Source organism: Aethalodelphis obliquidens, unplaced genomic scaffold (genome assembly GCF_003676395.1).
Source record: "Aethalodelphis obliquidens isolate GAN/ISIS:26980383/991018 unplaced genomic scaffold, ASM367639v1 scaffold85, whole genome shotgun sequence".
NCBI lineage: Eukaryota > Metazoa > Chordata > Mammalia > Artiodactyla > Delphinidae > Aethalodelphis > Aethalodelphis obliquidens.
Genome location: NW_020838029.1, coordinates 4522575 through 4545039, shown reverse-complemented (window position 1 = coordinate 4545039; position 22465 = coordinate 4522575). Strand labels below are relative to the sequence as shown.

At 47.9% G+C, this 22465-nt stretch overlaps 1 protein-coding gene across 1 annotated transcript in view; it reads right to left on the bottom strand.

The window, feature by feature from the left end:
* STARD8 (StAR related lipid transfer domain containing 8) overlaps positions 1 to 16506 on the bottom strand; it is a 74955-nt gene extending 58449 nt beyond the window's left edge. The window contains exons 1-2 of the mRNA XM_027093629.1: positions 12039 to 16506; positions 536 to 569 (exon numbers count right to left, since the gene is read on the bottom strand). Coding sequence (XP_026949430.1) covers positions 536 to 569; positions 12039 to 12083 — 79 coding nt within the window. The 5' untranslated portion in view covers positions 12084 to 16506. The remainder of the gene's footprint in view (positions 1 to 535; positions 570 to 12038) is intronic.
* Between the last annotated feature and the right edge of the window lie 5959 nt (positions 16507 to 22465).

Below are 22465 nucleotides of genomic sequence, written 5' to 3'. Positions count from 1 at the left end.
TATATATATATATATATATATATATATATATATATATATATATATATATATATAAAATTTATCCCTTCAGTCCTAACTAACCCTCTTGGTAGACTTCCACACAAGGTAAGCATTGGAAATATCACACACTGAACTCCAAAAGCCAAGTCTCTTTCCTTCACCCTCATCTTACCTGTTCCCTTTCCCAACATATCTCCCACCCTAATATACTTCCCAGTAGAAAGAAGGCATCTGAGAACAAGGGAAGCATATGGGTGGCTGCCACTTGCTGATAGCTCTGTAGGGAGATCCTCCCCTGGCTCCCTGGCTGGAGAAAACCTGAGAAATACAGAAGTTCTGCATACCCACTCACTTCCAAAAGACCAGGCTGAGGAGCCCAGGAAATGCCCACTGGAGGGAGACAGAGAACATCTCCAGCTTCAGCATCTAGGACATCGGCTCCACGGCCCAGGGACCCGATCAGCTAGTCTGTGAGGACCACTGAGAAGCTCAGTGCCATTGCGTGCCACTTCTGAGCCCTACCTCATGCACTTACCAGCATTCTTCCTCCCCTGCAGCAATGGGAAGCACTGTAAAGGAAACAGAGAAGAAATTAAGGCATTGCAGAGCCCTACACAATATCAGAACTGGAAGGAATCTATGAAGTCAGCAAGTTCAATCTACCCATTTTACAGGAAGACACATGGAGGCCCACAGAAAAGGAAAATGGAGTACAAGTAGGGAGCAAAGTGGAGCTTAGAAGCCCAGACTCCTGACTGCCCACTGCATACTACTTTCTCCCACTCCACTGGCTGACTCCTCTGTTTCATGTCATTCTCATGGAATAAGAGCACCCCCAAGTCAGGAGATCAGAGGCAGTCTGTGCAGGTCACAGTACTGTTCCAAGGCCTGACAATAAAAATTATCAAAGAATCAGTCAGCATTTGCTTGGAACATGCCATCCTTGGTATAGCATCAACCAGGTTAGAAGCAAGGTATGTTGGTGGGAAAAGCAGTAATTGGAACTGGAAAGCTGAAGTTCAGGGCCACCTTCCCCTATTTATTGGTTATATAACATTGGACATCACCCATAACCTCTTGAAACTCACTTTCTGCATCCATAAGTCTAGGATAGTAATAATCCCAACGTCACAGATTTTGTGAGAAATTGATATACACAAAAGCATTTTTAAATGATAAACAATATTATAAATTAATTTATTCAACAAATATTTATAGAGCACCGATGCCCTACAAGACACTATAATAGGATGCTAAGGATATAGCATAGATTTAGACAGATTAGGTCCCTGTCCTCATGGAGCAGGGACAAACAATAAATAGGTAAACAAATAAATCAATAAGGAAATCACAGACATCTCTAAGAACCAAGAAGGAGAAACTTTAAAAAACATGATGAAGTAGAGAATGATAGGGTAGACAGAATAGGTGGGGATTGCTTTAGAAAAGGTGACCAGAGAGCATCTCTCAGGGGAGCTGAACTTTGAGCAAGGCCTGGGTGACAAGAAGGAGCCAGCGATGTGACAATCTGGGTGCAGAACGTTCCAAACAGAGGTTGAGAGAGTCAAGGACCAAATTTTGCAGGATTTTGAAGGCCAGGGTGAGGATTTTGGCTTTGATTCAAACGATGGTAGGTAGCCATTGGAAGGCATAGAACAGGAGAATGGCAAGATCTTACTTCCATCGTAGAGAGGTCACTCTGGCTGCTTGCTGTGTGGAGAATGGATTTTGGAGCTACAGAGGAAGCAGGGAGGTCTCTTAGGAGGCTTTTGCAGTAGTGCAGGTAAGCAATGTTGGTGGCTTGGGCTAAAATGATAGTGGTATAGATGTGAATTCAATAGTTAAGGAAAGAAAGAAGGGCTCCTCTTAGAGGTAGAAGGGTTTTCTTGCCTATTCTCCTGGCTTCATGCAGCTAGTCTCTAAGCCAACCAAAATATTATAAGGAAAGGAGTTGCCACAGTACTTTTTATCTGTCTTATCACTGCACAATGATTGTCACACCAGGTGCAGACACTTGACTACAATGATTTCTAGTCCCAGGACATTAATCTCAGCTCTAGATCACTCTGAAATGACCAAAAGTCAGATCCACCCTTGTAGACCACAAGACAAAATCTGGTGAATCTCCAACCCACAATTGACCACAAGAGAGTGTAGGGGTAGGAGGTATCCCCCCTGACTGTTCATTGGAAAAGTCCACAAGGGATGTTAATGTGAGGGACATGGACAGTTCTAGAATGAGATAGGTGTGAAGAGAGGGGAAAGACCAATCGAGAAAGAAAGATATGAAATTCTCCTACAAAGTTCCAAAGTGGACCCATGATTAAGCAAGTCAATATAATTCTCAGTGGTGGACAAAAGGGGAGTTAAAAAAAAAAAGGCTGAGGGGATGGGAGGGAAGGTGGAAGCAGGGCCTTGTGAGGTTCTAAATGTGACAGTTCTGGAATATTAGGAGATGAACTGATGGGTAGGGCACACTGTTACTCTGTAATCCTGTTCTAGTCTTATTAAATTCCCTCGTCTCCCACCCTACCCCCAACGCACCATAGGTTTAAGAGAATTAAAGATCGTTCAGGAGCTAATTAAGCTTTAAATTTACACAGGAATTTACAGATTACAAATAAGTAAACGTGTTTGGCTATCACAAACATGGTAGGTTTTCTTATACTCATGTGACACATAAAGAACATGAGGCCCAGAGAAGAGAAATGACTTTCCCAAGGCCACACAGCTAGTAAATGGCAGAACCAAGTTTACAGTTTAGGCTTATGGGGCTCCCAGTTTTATTGCATCCTATTCTTTTTCACTCTGGGTCCAGGATAACCTGGCCTAGACCAGGACCATGAAACTCACTTGGCTTTGGGCCCTGATCTTGGTACTATTTTGGTAGCTGAGAGGCTTACAGGGAAAACTGAGGTATGAACTTTTACATCAGAGAATTTTGCTACAGGGCAAAGGTTCTTTTTGTTTCTGGGTTGTAGAACATATTCCTGTCATGTGGAGATTCTGGACAGAGGAGCCAGGAGTCCAGCAGTTGCAGAAATAGGCACTCTGGAACAAGGCCGGAATTGGTGGTGACAGTCTTCCCATCCAGTGTGCCATTCATTCATTCATTCGTTCATTTACTATGAGCCTCTAAAGGCCAGGCCCTTTGATAGGTACCCAGGGATTCAGATAAATTAAACATGTTCCCCGCCCTTGAGGAATTCACAGCCAGGTGGGGACAAGGGGGTAGGCCACAAGTATAAATCATCACAATTCCATGTAAGTACTGGAAAAAAAGCATGGCCAGAAGAGCAAAAAAAAAGTCAAAGAGGTGTGGAAGCATGAGGTTTAAGGAACTGTATATAGTCTGGCTGGAGAGCAGAGTGCCAGACAGAGAGTAAGAACTATGTGTGGAGCAGTGGTCAGGGCCAGATCATGAAGAACCTTGTAGGTCAATGTGATAGAACTTGACCTTTATCCAGAGCCCAGTGGGGAGCTCTTGAAGGGGCCTAATCAGGGGAGTAACAGAGTCAGGTTTATGTTTCAGAATGTTACTCTATCTGTTGAGTGAGGAATTCATTGGGAATGGGGGTGGGGAAGGTTAGGCAAAACTTGACACGGGGAGGCTGGAGCAGATAGGGTCAGTAGCCTTTGGGATAGAAAGGAGGGGACCAGTATATGAACTGTCTATATAATGGAACCACAGTAAATGACAGGATATGGGAGTTGAAGAGAGGAGTCAAGGATGAGTCCAAGCAAGGTTTCTGGCCTGGGCAACCAGGTGGATGGAGGTGCTATTAACTGAGGTCAGGAACAGAGCAAAAGGCCTGGTTGGTGGTAAGTGGGAGGGGAATCTTCCTTTTGTAGTGAATCTCGCTCTGAATCTCTTGGATTTGAAGCCTGTGTGTAGCATCTACTCAGAACTATGCAGTAGGCCCTGTGGTGGACCTGCAGATACAAACTTGCACAGAAGCATATATGGACCTTACGCATGAGGCGCTTGCCATCTAGTGGGAGACAGAGTGGCTAGACAGAAAGAGACAGATCCAGAGTTTTTGACAGAAAAAGGGAATCCTGTTCAAAGAGTGAAAAAGAGAGGGCCACAGCCCAAAGGGGGATGGAAACAGGAAGTTCGTTGCTGGGTAAGAAGTTGCAAGATCTGAGAGGGGTGGTTGGAGTAGCAAAGGCTACTGACAGGCTTTGTCCAGACCTGAGGAGTCCTCAGCATCATTGGCGGGTTTGGAGCTTGCTCTCCCAGCATCCTCTATGCCCAGCCCTTACCCTGCTATCTGAGCACAGGCTGGTGGGGACTTTTCGTCCTTTCCTTGCCTGGCTTCCCTGCTCCCCCTCAACCCCTGGCCAGCCCTGTGCCACAGGCCCCAGCCTGGATCTGGTCATGAGAGCACGTTCTTGACATTCCAGCCTCCCCCAGTCCTCTCAGCTGGGCCACACAGAGCCCTATTCACAGCCTGACCCCTCCCTCCCTCCTGAGTGGGCTCTCACTGCCCTCAGACCCAGCCTGTGTGTTGCCAACACAGACTATGGCCACTGTGAGAAGCAGACTCCCTTGATCCCTTGGTAGCTGATTCCTCTGTCTCTTGGGGTCTCTCCGTCGGGAGAAGGTGCAGTGGCTTTGGCTCCTTGTATGTGCATGAGAGTACATGTATATTCTATGCACTCAGCCAACTTCCTCTAGGCTGGGCCTAAAATAAAGGCTGTGTCGGACTGGACACAGGGGTGGATAAGACACAGGCTGGGTCCTTAAAGGAGCTCACAGTACAGCTTGAAGGTAGCTGGGTACATGGACTGCAGTGTGCATGCTGGGGCTGGATTGAGCCTCAATCGGAGTATTAGTGTCATGGTGTCACTTTTAAACCCCATTCCATGGCCTGGGAACATGTGCTCATGTTCAGGGTGTGATATCTGCTGTGAGTGAGATGCTACAGCCCTGAGGGATGCCAATCTCTCCCCTGGGAAGGACAGGGGAGACATGGTTTAAAGTGGGACTGAGTGACATCAGGCATTCTGGGCCTGACCACATGCCTTTGACCAGTTCTTTGCTGGGCCTCAGACTTGTTGCCTGTAATAAGTGGGTCCCTGACCATTCTTATCCTTCCATCACAAGGAATAGGGTGAGGGACAGTCCCAGCTGGGAAAAGACACTGGAAGAAATGACTTCGAGATGGCCTTTGTAGAACTCAATCTGGGACAGCACTTTGAGGAATCCCCAGAGGGGATTTTTTTCCCTTCTCTGAGGGTGCGAGCTGTCCCAGACTAGCTTGGAATGTGAGCCTCTCAGAAGTCCTGACTCTCCTTTCCCACCCACCAGAACTACCATGGTCTAATACCCCACTCATCCACCCCCAAGAGGGGATCCGACCTGTAGCCTTAGGAATGCTGATCTGTATATCATTTTATAACTCACCCTGTGACAGATAGCCTGCTGCCTTGGGCTCTTTTTGCCCTGATCCCTTCCTGCCAGTCCTGGTGGGGTGTCCTTTGCTCCTTCCCCACTCCCCACTCCTCACCTGGCCTGAAGGGCCACTCCAGGCCTGGCTCCTTGCCTTTGAGCCCCTTTCCCCCCAGCCTTCTCCAGCCTCGTGACCTACTGCCCTCCCCTCCTCCACAGCAGGCAGAGAGCCGGGCCAGAGAGGAGAGAGAGTGCAGCTGCAACCCCCAGGGGTTCTCTGGATAATCTCAGGAATGTCACATCCCAAAGACTTAACTTTCCCACCAGCCAACAGGGACCCTCCTTCCTGCCCAGAGCTTGGGAGTCCTTCTAGGAGAGGGGCCTTAGATGGGGTGAGTGCAGGAAGGGACTTGGAGGGAGGAGACGCAATGGTTCCAGGGTGGAATGGGGACTCTCTCCCAGACTCTGAACTAATTTGGCCCAGGGTGGGAGTAGGGGTGGGGATAGGAGGAGTGAGGGGAACGGCTTAAACAACTCACTTTCAAAGCCTCAGTGTAGTAACATCAGTGTTTCCTACTGTCTTTATCTCCACAGGATGTCCCCAAATCTAGGCTCTCCTCAGGCAGGTAGAATTTCTCCCTATTCTATGGATGAGGAAACTGAGGGCCCAAGCTACGAACCCAGAATCACCTAGAGCAACCTATAGACTATCTTCAGATTTAACTCAGACTTTCTGAGTACCTACCATGCAGCAGGCACTTTCACATATGTCACCCTCGCAATCAATTTTGAAGTGGAGACTATTATCCCCATGTTGTAGATGAGGAAACCGAGACTCAGAGAGGGAAAGAAGAGGCCGAAGCTGGGCTTGTGGGTCAGCATTCCATTTCCGGCAGCTACTACATTGTATCATTATACCACATTCTTCTCTCAACTCTCAGGGGGACCCAAGCCAGAGTAGCTGGAAAGGCCAGGGAAAGTCCTCAACCCATGTTCGTTTCCAGGGCCTCAAGCCCTATTCCCCAAATGCAGAACTTCCTTTCCTCTGTCCCTTGGCAGCTGCAGCCTTGGAGCTGCCGGTCTAGCTGGACTCCAAGGTCCCTAGTGGCAGCGGCAGCTCAGGGGTGGGCCAAAGGGATGCAGTCCAGGAGCTCCACTCCCCAACCCCACTGTGAAACCTCTGACCCCACATCCCAGCACAGACTGCCTGAGCTGCTGCTCCCTGTTATTGTTACTAGTGATTTGGAAATGCAGGCCAGGCCCTGGCTCCCAGAGCTTCCCAGGCCTCCAGCTCTTCTCCGGCCCTAGGAGCTGCTGGGAGGACCAGCCTCCAGCGCAGTTTCATTTCTCTGAACCTGGGCTCAGCTCCACTCCCCAGGGACCTTGAGTAGCAATCACTGACATTTGGGAGCAGTTCTTTTTTTCACTTGGCTTAAAGGTTCAGAGAAGAAACGCACAACCTAAAAGTTGAGAATTACGTTTTATTTGGCAGTCTTTCTGAGGACTTCAAGCCTGGAAGACAGCCTCTCAGACAGTTCTGAAGGACTGTTCTGAAGAGGTAAGGGAGAACCCTGGCTATATGGGGTTTTTGCAACAAAGAAGTTGGAACATCAAAGGATTACCGTTAATTAAAGAAAACCAGACATCTCAAGTTAATGCATTTAGCACTTTTCTATGTATGGGAAGATGCAAGAGTCCTGCTTTTTTTTTCAGTCAACAATATTAAATATAATGAGAGTACCGGAGCTGGAAGGACTTTCAGAGATAAATCAATCTAACCCCCTCATTTTATAGGTGGAAAAAACTGAGGCAGAGATTACATAAACATAGTGGATAGAACATGGGTTTTGGACTTCGATTACCTGCGTTTAAAATCCCAAGTTTATCACATAATAGCTGTGCGACCTTGGATAAGTTTCCTAAAAGTTCTGTGCTTCAGTAAAATGAGGATGATGAGAATAATAGTACTCACCTTGCAGAGTGATTGTGATGGTGAAACGAGTTAATATATGTCAAGGGCTTGGAACAATGTCTACCACATACTGTGTGCTCTATAAATGTAGCTAATATCAGTTCTAACTTTCTATAGGGCTTTGGGCAGGGGAAAAAAACCCTGGCACTGCCAATCTGCAGGCTTTTCCACTTCTTCTGCCTCCACCAGCCATATCATCAGGCCTGTCCTCTACCACCAGCAGCCCCCACTCATACTCCTTTTGGTACCAAAGAAGCTGAAGGCAAAGTAAGAATTTGTGTCCAACACATGAGTCAGAGTCAAAGCCTTGCTTCCTGCTCCCCATCTTACCTTGCCAGTGCCCATTGCCATCCTTTTGCCTTGAGGAGTAGGTGGTTTTGCGCACACAGGAGGGGGTGCTTTAGAGTGTGTCCTTGGGTGAACTCAGGAGAGCCCTTGTGCACATCTGCAGTCATATGCCAGGCTGTGTGAGCACATGACTGGGGAAAAGCATGGTGTCGCTTGTTGGACTATAACTGGGTGGCCAACCTTGACAAAGCTTCCTAGTTTACAAGGGAATTTTCTATCTGTGATTTGCTTTGTCTCCCATAGAAGCAGTTAGGTGAGACAGGGTTATTACCACATGCCTTTATGTGCATGTGTGTGGCATGTCCCGCTGGTATTGCTGTTATATTCTACCAGAGACGAGCTGGGTTTGGATTTTGCCACAGAGCAGTAGGGAGACTACAGTCTACTACGCAGACCGTGTGTGGATCCAACTATGTCCTGACACTGTGTGTGACCTTGGGCACATCTCTTCCCCTCTTTGAGCCTCAGTTTCCTCATCGGTAGTTTGGAGGGAGGAAAAGGGATGAAGGAACAGATGACCTCTATGGACCTTGCCATCTCTGATATTGTGTGACTATCTACCTCTGTTATAAGGGGAAAGAACTGAGGGCCAGCAGGGAGTATTGTCCCTCTCAAAGTCACCTAGAGGTCATGGCTGAGATGGAGCTCCAGCTGGATTCTCTACCTGCCAGGCCAGTACCCTCCAGGACTTGATATGCCCACCTGATACAAAGAGAGTAACATGAAAGAGTATCCATGTTCCAGGCACTCGTTATGTGCATCACACCATGCTAGTTGCTGGAATGGGGCAAAAGGACACATCAGAGAAACGGTCCCGTGTGTACGCGTGTGAGTGTGAAGCTGGGGGGACTCGCATGCATATATGGTACTCTGCTGAGAAGTCATGGATACCTTCTCAACACTCATTGGTGTCCAGGGAAGATACATCAGACACGGACGGAACTATTTACACTGGGTTCATCTCACATTCAAACGCCTTGCCCCTTGGCTACCCCTAACCCCAGTGCAGCTCAAAGCAGTTCTGGGCCTTGGCCTGACCTCTCGCCACCTTCCCAGTATCACTGAGGTGTCATCCTTCAACTCCCAAACAGGTTGTTTCTGGTCCTGGAGTCAGACAGGGCCAGAGGAGAGGGCTGAAGGGGAGTTGTGGCAAAGGAGAAGACAAGACCTGAGACCTGAACCCTGGAATTGCCAAACATGGAATAACCTTGTTCTTTGCTTTGACACCCCCGGTGTACAGTTCTGAAATCTGTTTCCAACAAGTCATGTGTGTTGACCACCTACTCCACGCCAGGCACTTTAAAGACACAACCTCCCCGAATCCTCAGATCATCTCTGTGAGGCAGGCCCCGAATAGTGTCATTTTGCAGGCAAGGAAGCTGAGGCTCAGAAAGGACTTGCTCAAACGCACACAGCTAGTATGTGTGCTTGTGTGTATGGGGTGGGGGCTGGGATTCTAAGTTTCTCTGCTTCCTCCCTCCTCAAACCTCCTCAGTTGATGGACAGCTCCATGTGGTGCAGGATGCTGGGGGCTCGGTTTCCCTATTAGGACCACGAGAAGGTCGAATGAGACGTCTGAGATGGCCCTTTCAGCTATAGCAGGCTTGGCCACAGCCATGCCCCTCTCTGCAGGCAGCTCTTGCATTTGCCACAGCTCCCCTCCCGCACAGCCATGCAATTGCTCAGGAGGGGAGCCGGCTCAGAGAGGGAGGGTGGCTCAGAGCAGCCCATGCCCCTGAGGCCTCAAAGCAGCAGCGTTGGAAAAAGAGACACAAAACCCAAGGTGTGCGTTAGTCTGGCAGGCTGCCTCTTACCCCTGAGATCTAACCATGTGTTGATTCGCATCTGCCACAACACTGTGTGTGCACATGTGCCTTTCCACCGTGTGCATGCTTCTGTATGCCTCCATAATTGTGTGTGTGCCTGCAAGCTCGTGCATGGGAGGGTATGTATTTGTGTGCGTGCATGCCTACCTCTGTATGTGCATGTGGGCACGTATGTGAGTCTACATGCTTGTGGATATGTAATATCTGTGTGTGCATATGTGATTGTGTGTGTGTTTGTCTCTATGTGCATATGTGTGTGTGCATACGCTTGAATGGCGTGTCTATGCATATGTGTGTGTAGCTGAGAGTGTGCAGAAACGCATGTGTAGGCTCCATCTTTGTGGACATGCACATGAGTGAATGTGTGCATGTGTGCTAGTGTCCGGGACCTGGGATAAAGGGCCCTGACTTTCTCTTGGGGCTGTCCGGCCCCAACAGTTTCTAAGAGGCTGACATGGGTTGGGAGCATTTGCTGGGAGTCTGACAGATTGGAGTAATGAGTGCAAAGGGATTTAAATCCATGCCAAGCACCCAGAATGGTTCTCCAGAGAGTGGACAGTGGTGCCAGTCTGGCATCCAACCTCACGGGTACTTTCACTTCCCACTTGTCCTGTTCTTATCATTAGACCCATCCCCCATCATCCCCTCCCCACCCATCCCCACTGCCATCGCAGCCACCTTCCTGGCCTTTGCATCACTATTTGGGCCCCTCCACACCATTTCCATCCAAGGCTGCTGGAGTGCTATTCTTAAAACTGTCCACTTAATTATATCCTTACTTTACTGAAATCCCCTCATCCCCTAAAACAGCAGTCCCCAGACTTTGGAATTTCATGAACGAGGAAGATAATTTTTAAATAAATGAGGAGGGGAACAGTCAGGGTGTTGCAAACTTTTTTATTTTGCTGAGGACAGGTATTCTAAAAATCTCACACTCCTATTTCATAAGAGAAAGATCATTTGAACCCCACCCCTGTAAGAAGGTCATTATAATCTCTAAATAAGAATAGTCCTTTGAGTTGAATTAATTTAGCTTTCTGAAAACTGCACTGCATCAGCCCCATTCTTCTCCCGTTTTACCGCAGATGAGTGAAAAGCTCATTTGGGATCCTCACTAGGTGAGGACGATGAACACACAGATCAATTCCAAATTGTATGGGAGGCAGCCCCTGGTTCCCTCTCTCTGGCTCCTCTCCCCTCGAACCCGGCACTTAAGGCACATGATGAAACCAGCCCCTCCCCCAACCCAGAACTTGACTGCCTCCAGACTCTTGCTTATGAAGTTCCCTCTGCCAGGCATGCCTGGAATGCCCTTCCCCCCTTTTTGGACTGACAAACTTTTCTCTTCCTTCAAGCTCAGCCCAAATGTGACCTCCTGTGAAACCTTTCCAAGTCCCTCCAAGGATCCCAGCTTGACTTTCATCCTGTCTTCTATAGTCAGGCTAGTTGTTTAAAAGTCTCCCTACCGAGTTCAGCTGTGGGAAGCCATATACTGTCAAGAAGAGTATGGACTTACTTAGGAGTTCAGATCCCAACTCTGCCAATCATATCTGAATGACCTTGTAAATATTTCTTAATCATTCACAGTGTCCACTCCCCATCTATAAAAGCAGAAAAACAATGGCTTGTGGTGAAAACCACCACCACAGTTTATGGACTGAAAGTGCCTATGTCTGATGCATACCAGATACTAAATAAATATCAGCTCCCTTGTTTTCTAGAGCAGAAACCATGCCCTCCACATCCTCATGGGTGATGCTGTGCTCGTATATTTCCCGTGTCCAGGATACAGCAGGCACTCAGCAAACATTTATTGGCCCACTAACTGTCTACCAGAGTGTCTGGCATATGGTAGGTGCCTGATAAAGATTTGTCATTTTCTTACCTCCTTTCTGAGGACAGAAGCCATGACCCTTTTTTTGTGTGTGTAACTCCTATGGTGCCTAGACAGAAGCCATGTCCCTTTTGTTTTTTGTGTAACTCCTATGGTGCCTAGCACAGAGTAGGTACTTAATATATGTTGAAGGAAATTAGTAACAATAATCATAATAATAGTTACCATTACTCACATGGTATGGATGCCACATGTCAAGCATTACGCTAGGAACTTTACACATATTATCTCTTATATTTGAATACATTTAATATGCAAACAATAACAACAACCTCACCACCCTATAAGGTTGGTGTCTCTATTGTCTTTATTTTAAAGCTGAGGAAACAGAGGCTCAGAGAGGTTAAGATCCTTGCCTTTGTGACAAGGCCAGGGAAGCAACAGAGGTAGGTTTTAGAAGAAGAGCCAGCTAGCCGACTTATTTTCGTGGGAAAGCAGCAGAAGATCACAGAGCTGGTGACAAAGGCAAGACTTGAACCCAAGCCTTTCTAGCTCCAAGGTAGTCTCAGAAGCCCATCTGCCTTCCAGCCAGCACACAGTGGTCCCCAGCTGCCTCCTTCAAACCAGAACAGTGGGCTGGGCTGGGTCTGGGTAGCCTCTTACCTTCACTTTCCTGAAGCAAGCCCAAAACACGTCCAACAGAGGCATGGTGGGGTGAGGGGAGCTGGCAGGGCCCAGCAGAGCTCTGCTGGGCACAGGCCTCTCCCTCTCCGGGGACCAGGCTACCCGGGACCAGGGTCTCGGCAAGAGCCAGCCCTAGCCCTGCGCTCCATCAGCCAGCTCAGCTCGGAGAGGGAGGAGGCGGAGAGCAGCGGCCTGAGCTCAGCTCGCCTGCACTCCAGGCGCCTCCTGGAGGGCCCGAGGGAGGGAGGAAGAGAGACTGAGGAGGAGGGACCAGGAGGCGGGTCACTGATTCAAACTCGGCACCGTTAACCAGTTGGCTGGGACTGGACAGCAATGCCAGTTGAAATTCCCCGAACATTACAGTTCCGAAGCTTGGAGCGTCCAGCTCACTGTGGCTCACCCGCCGGTCCCGCCACCTGCACGCTGCCTCCTGCGAATGACACACCAGCCCTTCCTGGGGGCCTCTGGGTAGAAACCAGACTGCACAGGGGCATTGGAAAGAGTGCCAAGGAAAAGGACCCAGGGAGGAGAGCCCTCAACCTGGGCAGGACCCAGGCTGGTGTGGAGACAGTCACAGAAGGGGAAAGTCTGTGGCCTTAGGAAACCTTCTCTGATAGGAGGCTTTGGGCCCTGGGTCCCAGGGTCATTCTCCCACCCTGCTCTAACGTCATGAATCATGAGTCACTCTGGCACTTTGGGGAGACCCCTCCTTACTGGGCCTCAGTTTTCCCAGCTGTACAATGAGAGGCAGGCTCACAGGTTGCTAAGTGTCAAGTTTGTTGTATGGCGCCTGTTTGGAGTTAGGTACAGGGCAAGTCTGGAAGAAAGTCCCTTCTGGACAGTTACTGCTCCTCTCAGAACTAGTGTGCTGCCCCTGGGCATCCATGGGAAGCCAGGGAATGCCCCAAAAAGAATCCCAGCCCTCAAAGGTCATTTCCTCCATCCCCCTGCCTCAGGGCAACACAGCTCTTTTCCAGATCAGATAGCCTGGCTATATATCCTTTTCTGAACATCTTCTAAGGCGATGATGTCTTCCCTTCCTTATCTACTCCCATGCTCAGAACTCTCCACATTCAGTTTAGCCTGGAATCCGATCTTAAACCCTCTGGATGCACTGAAGTCAGCTCTTTCAGTGGAAACAGAGTTAGCATCAGGCACTTCTAGAAGCTTTCTGGGCAGGAAGCCATTAAGAAGCAGTGATCCCCTCTGCCCCCAAGCCTCAGCAGGCAAGGTGCCATGGCTGGTGGCCAGAAGGCTCTCAGGGACCCCATGGCAGAGGGCCGGGCTTGGGTCTCTTGGGGCACATGTCATCACAGTCCCAGAATAACTTACTCCCTCTGGCCTCGCTTCCCTTTCTAAGACTCTAGCTGGTTAGGCAAAGGGCCAAATCCTGGGGCCCTAGAAGATCTTAAGCCTGCTTTGAGCAAGGCTCTGCCTATGTTTGAGGACTTTCCTCATCTGTGGTTTGGTCCAAAGGTTTGTCTTGAGGGTCTGTAAGGATCCCTCCACCTCTGCTTACAACTTACTCTGTGGCCCTCTGTTTCCTCATTTGGACCCTGGGGAGGTTGTGATAACGAATCTCTCACCTTCTCTCTAGCCTCTGGGCCGTCTCAGATGTTTGTTCTTTTGGGCCCTGTCAGAATGATAGTCAGTCAGAGGCAAGGCAAGTGGGTCCTTCCCACCTACCTCCAACTGCACACACGCTTATGAGGGGAAGCACCCTGCCTGGGGCAGGCGAGTAACACAAGGACCAAGAGTGGAGCAGTGTTCCCTCCTTGGAAGCGTATCTCCTCTTCCCCCACAGCCAGATGTTTGAGGATGGAGAGCCATGGAGGCTGCATGGCAGGAACCCAGGCCTCCTAGAATGACCCCCTTCTTTAGATTCAGGCCCCTGGGGGGCGGTGCACCAGCTGTGCCTTTGGACATTCATTCAGGAGGCAATAATGCACAGCATACTGACCTGAGAGACCAGGAGACTTTGGTTGCAGTTCTGGGCCTCTCACGCCAGTTTAGCCTTGAGGATATTAGCATGCATTGGTTAAGCCCACGAACTGTGGAGGTGGACTGCCTGGATTCAAATCCAAGTTCTGTTACCTTCTAACTGGGTGACCTTGGGCTGCCTTAGTTTCCCCACCTGTAAAATGGGGGATAATAATAGTACCTATCTGGTTGGGAGGTTTAAATTAAATGAGTTAGAGCACTTAGTATAGTGCCTGGCATACAGTAAGTTCTCAAGAAATGTTATTCGGTATTATTGAAGAAGCTGAGGCTTTGGAACCAGACAGACTTAGATCTGAATGCTGGTTCTGCTACCTTCTAGCAGTGTGCTCTCAGGAAAGCCACCTCATTTCTGTTTCCTCTGTTTCCTCATCTGTAAATTGTGGGTCCCCCTTTTCCTCACCACAGAGGCCAGACACAAAAGACTGGGAATTCCTTATCCATTCCTCTCCCAGAGACAGAATACTACCATTTTAAATGAGGAGTTTTGGCAGATGAAAGGCAGCTAATCGTCTCTTTGCTACAAAATGCCCCTTGCCTTGGCAGGAATTTCCTCCTGCCCAAGGGAGGGGCCCAGAGATGGTTGGGAAATGGGATGGAGACTAGGGTTCTGTGTGTCACAGGACCATTAACAAGCAGCCAGAGACTGAGGCAGGCCTGAATATGATCTCCAGAAAAGCCATTAGATGCCCCTTGGAGAAGTGAAATTCCTGCTGTTAGAAAGTCTGGTCTCCCAGTCACCAGGGCCTCGGGTGGGAAATACAGACTTCCCAGCTCAGGAACGCAGTGTCCCTGCCCACTGCCACGGTGGCTCTGCCCATAAGTAGGTCAGCTCGGCACCTCCTAGCTCCTGTGGCCCCTACCCCAGCCAGCTTGATAGGCTGAGAGTCAGAGGCAGGGCAGGGGACACGAAATTCCCCAAGGACCAAGCTCTGCTACATTTCCTAGCCAGGCCCAGCAGAGCTCACCTTGGGCCAACCCACTCCACCTCTCTGGAGAGGCCTTCGGTTTCATTTCTAAGTGTGACGGCCGCTCAAGGCCACCACTGGCTTGGCAGGGCCTCACAGGAAGTAGTAGCGACCAAGGACTGAATCCCACGAGCATCTGATTATCAGCAGGGTTGTTGGTCATTATCGGCCCAGCACATGAGCGATTTCCTACATGAAGTAGTAGCTCCAAATGCTCTGACAAAAGGGCTGCTGTCTTGGCCCTCACAGGTCAGAGAGAAGCTGGCAGGGCTAAGCACAGGGTGGAAAATTGGCCAGCAAGGGAGGGGAGGGAAAGGGAGAAGGAGTCACAGATGAGGGTAAGGGGACTGAGAAACAGGGCAGGAGAAAGAAGAAAACAGGCTTGGAACAAGTTGTGGGCCAATGACACAGCGGAGACCTCCTAGGGCTCCAGGATGGCCCATAGACATGACTCAGGGAGACCCTGTGTTAGTGGCAGTGAATGCTTTAGAACTTCTTTGCCAGGCTTGGTGGGTGAATGAAATTCTTTGTCATGGGATAATGGCTTCAGCAAACCTGGATGCCCTGAGAGATGGCAGGACCTGGGCAGGCACTACAGGGTAAGCCTTGCTACACTTGCAGGAAAGCAAGCAGGACGGGCTCTCTGGGGAGCTGAGGCGACAACCAGGAGTGGGGACTCTCAGGGAGGCAGTGGAGGTCTTCAGTCTCATACAGTGTCTTGGGGGAGAGCATGGCAACTGAAAAGGAGTCCACGGGCAGGAAATGCGAAGTACTCTAGGGGACGACTGAAGACGTGGCAGCTGGAGTGGGGTGTCTGTCTGCAGTGGCAGGATTCCAGCAGGGGAAAAAGGGCCAGACTCTAGTCTGTGAGGGGACCAGTAAAGGCAAAGCAGGGCTCAGCTCTCAGGTCACCAAGGATGGAACCAGGGATCAAAGTGGGGACTTGGTCACTGTTACTAGTCAGAGCCCTGTGACTTGAACCAGGATGCAGGGCCAGGGCCAGGCCACAGCAAGGCTCTGATGTTGACTCCAGCAGGTGCGCCTGGGGCTGCCCAGTGCCTGGAGAAATGCCAGAGATGGGGCTCGGCCTACAGCTGGGATCAAAAGGTCTCAGCCTTGCAGGAAGGAGATCAGTAGTGTCCGGGTCCTGGGCAACATTAGATAGTAGACCCCACAGCACCAAGTCTAGCCCAGAAATGTCGGTCTCCTTGAGCTTGGCACCACTCAGCTTGTGCAGCTTGACCCAGAGTCTGCCACAGTGGCCAAAAGGTCTCCCACGAGTCCCAGGCTCAGGGAAAGCAAGAAGCTGTGGTCTTCTTGGTAATTTGGTGAACTCTGAGACCTCGGACAAGCCACCGCTGGGCTTCTGGGCCTTCATTTCCCCATCTACCATGCATCCTTAGGGCTGGAGGAAGAAAAATACATGCAAGGAGAAGAAACCAAAATAAGAGTAATAATAATGAGGAGGAGGAGGATGAAATAAAATAAATAACAATAGAACAATAAGAAAAAAGTATAATGACGAGTTCTAACAAAATAACCACAATCATAGCTAACAATGCATTAAGCACTTACTTTGTGCCAGACACCCCTCCAAATGCTTTTCATGGATTGCTTCCTTAACCCTCACAGAACTCCTGAGTGGTAGGTAGAAATGAGGAAACAGAGGCAGTTCAGTGACGTTTGCCTGAGGCCATATAGTTGGCAAGTGGTGGAGCCAGCTTTTTAATCCTGGCAGGTTGGCACCTGAACCTGCATAAGTAACTCTTATGCTCAGCGGTCTCCCACAAGGAGGCTCATGGGGAGAATAATAATAATAAAAAACAAACCCAGCTCCTCCCTCTAGCCCAGCAGCAGTTAGTAGGTGTGTCTCCACCAGTAGGCATGGCTTGGTTGTCATCCATGTTTATTTGTCAACAATAAACAAGTAAACATGTAATAAAAATTAAATAAAATGCCAGGTAGTGAGAGGGGCTATAAAAATACAACAGGGGAAGAAGATGAAAAATGATAGGGCTGGGAGGGCAGAGAGGCGGTTGTTTGCACTAGGGTGGTCAGGAAAGCAGGGGAGACGTGGGGATAATGGCCCCTTTAAGGGCTGTTGTTGAGGCTCAAAATATAAAGTGGTTAATGACTGTGGAAGCACTTTGGAAATTGTAAAACTGCCCAAAGGGGAGGAGTGGTTCCTACTTATCCTTAGTGCCAGGAGGGTCTGTTCTTTGCCTTTTACTTTTTGTCTTAACAGAGACTCCTTTCTTTCTCCCAGTTCCTGTCTCAGGAGTGTTTCCCTTCCCCTTGCCAGTCCTGTGATGGTTCCTCCCCAGGTGCCTCCGAAGGTCTCTTTTATAAGAAGGATGCTTCCCAAGGAAGGAGGCAGAGCATATAGCAGGGACCTGGGGTGTGCTGCCCATGCACAGGGGAAGTGGCACTCCAGAGCTTCCATCTGGCAGGGTCAGAGAGTCAGGGTGGGAGCAGGGAGGACAGCAGGGGAAGGACCCTCCCTAGATAGCCAGCGTGACTCCCGGGAGTAGAGTAGAAGAGCTTGAAGGCGGGTATGCGGTGGGCTTGCCCTTCCCATGGGCAATGGGAGTCCCCTCGCTAGCCATTAGGAACAGAAGTTCAAGTTTGCCTGTCTTTCCTCTCCCTGCTCCCATCACCCTGGGCTCTGGGCTCATGAACAGTAGTGCTGACCCCTGGTGGCAAGGCCAAACAATGGGTAGAGAGACTAGTTTTCTCCTAAGTTCCTGGAACTCACTAGCAGTGAGCTCCTCAGCTTACAGATGGGGGTGAATCTGTACCCCATTCAGAACGTCAGGCAGTCAGCAATTTTTTGAGCATCAGCCACCGTGGGTTTACCCAAGATGAATTAGACACAATCCTGCACTCAAAGAGCTTGCAATCTAGTCTCAGCAACAGAACAGACATTTCTATTGGAAGGGAAGGAGCCCTAGGCTGAGAGGCGATGCAGGTACCTTGTAGCCCAAGCGCAGTCCCAAGAAGCTGAGTAATCTTGAGCAAACCTCTGCATCACTCCATGCCTTGGTTTCCGCTTCTGAAAATCTGGATGACAATCTGTCTTGCTAGGATTATTTTTAAGATTAAATGATAGGATGGATGTCAAAGTACTGGGGCTCTCTAAAGTGCCATGCAAATTGAAGGGGGTATTTATCCTGGTCTGAACAACTAAGCTGGCTGTAGCTGAGGTTAACTGAGACAAGGGGAGTGCTGTGCTTTTCAACTCATTTACACTTTTTAAAAAAATTAAAATGGAACTCTTTATGAAAGCAGCTTGGCTTTCACAGCAACCTCTACTAAGTTAAATATTTAAATCAAATGCACAATTCACACATGGTTTTTAAATACACAAACAGATACAATTTTGTACTTTTCTCACTGGTCTTCAGCTGTTCTTAATCATGAGGATTAAAGTTAATACATGTGAAATGTTCTTTGTAAATTGGAAAACGTGATGGAAATGTGCTATTACTATCAAGTGTAGGCTCTGTTACATCTCCTAGACTCCTCTAATTTGAAATTAGGCATTCCAGTAGGGCTTAATTGTCTGGCAGCTCAGGTCATTTTGGCATCAAAGGTGAGCGCATCTTGTCATAGTGTTAGGATAGGATGGGTTCCTTGGACCCCAAGCTGCTACCAAGCTGCAGTTGATTGGGTCATAGTGGGGAGGGGGACTGACTGCTTCCCCACAGACAGAGAGGTCCTCAGAAGGAGAAGGATTTTGATGTGGTAGCATAAAGAATATAAGACCTTCAGTTCCCTCCTTGGCATTTGGAGTATAAAGACCAAAGAGTACAGGACCAGCAGGCTTTAGAGACAACACACAGCTTGCTGTGTCCATGTCTGTGCGCAGACTTGTCTCTGTTGGGAAAGGATTGGGGAGAAGTGGAAGGATACAGGTGAAATCTCAGGAGCTCCAAGGCTTCAGGAACTCCTCACTAATCTCTCCTGCTCAATTGTTCTCTCTGCTTGCAACTTCCCCACTTCTGAGAAATTCTTCACCCTCCATTTTTTTTTTTTTAATGAAATCTGCCTAATTCCAAATTAGAGGATTCTAGAGGGAAATGTAACGGAGTCTACATTTGATGGTAATAACACATTTCTGTCATGTTTTCCAATTTACAAACAACATTTCACACTCATTAACTTGTTTAATCTTCACGATTAAGAATAGCTGAAGGCCAGTGAGAAAATAATAGAATTGTATCTGTTCATTTAAAAATTGTGTGTGAGTTTTGCGTTCTTAGATACCTAGTACTACCACTGCCTCTCAAAACATACTTTCTGACCATAGCTTATCAATCCAGAGACAGGTCTACGGATGGTTAGCTGACCTAAGCCTGGACCATCTAATTCTACCCTTTAACTTTTGTAACTGGAGCTTGGGAAAGGGATTCAGTCACTCTCAGGTTATGTGAGGCACAGAGGCCATGTTATCACGTGAAGAGGGCCAGTCTTGTCTTGTGTAGGAGAGACTGAAGATGGCATGCAGAGAGAAGCTGATAAGTGAGATACAGCTAGATTCAGGTCCTGGCAGTGTTCAAGAGCTCGGATCCAGTGGTTCCTGAGGCCCGGCTGTATCCCTGTCTCTCGAGTTTGGTTGTTCAGCCCTACATTACACTTTTTTGGCCTAAAGTTACTTTGAATTGAATTGGTCAATTTCTAACAAAATTCTCTATCCTTGGTTTTTCATCCTCAAACCTTTTATAGGCAGCACTGTCAAAGAGCCCTGAGAGAGAAACCAAGGCAACTCACTTTTTGGTCATTTTCTTATTTGACATGTTTGCTACATTTGACTATTGATTACTTCCTCTCTCTTGAAACACATCTTATGTTGAAGACTCTTCATTTTCCTTAATCTCTTCTTCTGTCTCTGGTTCAGCCCTTCCCCATCTCCTTCAGGAAAACATCTTGCTCTGCCTATTCCACAACCACTGCTTTTCTCTAAAGTTCTATCCTAGGTTCACTCTACTCTCCCTAGATGACCTCACTCATTTTCAAGACATCAACCACAATTGATGTGCTGATGACTCCCAACCTTTGTTTTCAGGCCAGATCTCTCCTTCAGCTTCAGACCCATGTATACAGTTGTCTACTCAACACTGCTTCCTGAATGTGTCACAGGCACCTCAAATGCAACACATCCAACATTGAACTCCTCATTTTGTACTTTCATTTATTCCTCACCTTAATGAATAGCACCCACACATAAAAACCTGGGAATCCTCCAAGCTTCCTCTAATATCCAATCACCATGTTCCATTGTTCCATCAGTTCCACCTGCTCTCTCAGTTTTTCAGTTGTCTTCCTTTACTTAGTGTTAAAGGTAAGGGAGTTATCTGTAGTAAATTAGAATTAGAAATGGTCCCCAAAATGCCTCCTCTTACTGACAAAATTGTAACACTTTGTAATTAGCTATCTGAGTTATTATCATGATTGGTCTACCAAACATACCACATACAACTAATTCTAGAATCTTCTCAGCCTCTCAATTCCTACCATCCTTGGGCTGGATCAGGCCTCATCCTCTACCTGGGGTGGGCAGAAGGGTTCAAAGTCCTCTGATATGGAAGCATATCAGGCCACCATGAGGGGGAGGGAAAGTGTCAGAAGACAGGGCTCTAGACCCCACTCCTGCATCAACAGTCCTGATCAATTAGTTGATTCCTTGATTTATATACTGGGATCCAGGAAAATTTCATGGAATAAAGGGTTCCTACTGCCCAAGAAAAGAGAGAGAGAGAAAGAAGAAAGGAAGGAAGGGAGGGAGAAGAAAGAAAAATGAAAACCATTGAACTAAATATTGTAACAGCTTCCTAACTGGTCTCTCCACCTCCAGTCTCTACCTTTCCAATCTGCTTCCCAATGTTGCTTATAAATTTTTGTTTATGCAATAATGTTTTTAAACATTTTTAAAGGATATATACTACAGAATATGGCTCAGCACCATTGACATTTTGGACTGGATTCTTCTTTGCTGTGGAAGCTGTCCCATGCCTTGTAAGTTGTTTAGCAACATCTCTGCCTCTGTCTGTTAATTGCCAATAGCACTCTCCCAGTTGTGACAACTAAAAAAAAAACATCTGGAGACATTAGCAAATATCCCCTGGGGTGAAAAATCTCCACATGTGGAGGACCACTGCTAAAGAGTAAAAAGTGTGCATGTCCCCCTTCACCTCTTCCAATCCTACTCTCCTCCTCAGAGATGATTCTTAGTATCAGTTGACATCTGTCATTCCAGAACTTTTATATATGCAGTTGACCCTTGAACAACAGGGTTTGAACTGCACAGGTCCACTTATTCACAGATATTTTTCAATAGTAAATATTACAGTACTACATGATCCACAGTTGGTTGAACCATTGGAACAGTGTATATGGAGGAACCGTGTATACTGAAGAATCACAAATATGGAAGACCAACTATAAATTATACTTAGAGTTTCGACCGCATGAGGGTCGGTGCCCCTAACCCCAGCTCCCACGTTGTTCAAACTGTTATCGAACCAATCTTGGATCTGCTCGCCTGCACCCAGTAAAGCCAATCTACTGATACCAGGTTGTGGTGAAGGAAAGTGCAGCATTTATTGCAGGGCACCAAGCAAGGAGTCCAGGCAGCTAGTGCTCAAAAGACCTGAACTCTCTGATGGCCTTCAGGGAAAGGTTTTTCAAGACAGGGTGAGAGAGGGTGATTGTGGGGTGCATGGTCAGCTCATGGACCTTCTTCTGATTGGTTGGTGGTGAGGTAATTGGGAGTCAACATCATCAACCTTCTGGTTCCATTCGGTCTGGGGTCTACATATTGGTGGGCAGCATACAGTTAACTTCTTCTACTTGTTGGGACTTTCAGTATCTATAAAATAGTTCATAGGATATGGCTAAGAATGTTATCTATCATCTTTGAGGAGTAACTAAAGGTCCTTGACTTTGTTTAATGGCTAAACTATTATTATTTTGTCTTGCTTGACTGTTTTCCTTTCTGCATTTTTTTTACTTCTCTGATTAAATTTATTCCTTGGAACTTGGGGAAGGCCTAGGTGGCTAAAGTTTTACTACAGACAAGAGGTAGGCAGAGGATATTTGGGGGAGGGGGGTTGTTGTCCTGGGAAGGCCCCATAAGGTCCTGCTCAGTTACAAAAGCTCAACTGTACTTGCATACATATATATAAACATAGCAATGTGATCTTTCAAAAATGCAGATCTGATTATTAGTTCTCTGATCCAGTTTCTCCCAAATAGTTTGTAGAAGAAAATGTAAAATTCTTAGCCGGACATATAAGACTTTCAGAACCTGGTTTCTTCAGGCTCTTTTCCTGTCACCTCTCCCTGTGGAAGAGCCTCCCACTATAAAGTCTGAAAACTCCATATACTCACCTTCCCTCCCTCCCTTGCATTTAGGACATGGGCAGGGGACTGGAAGGGGTG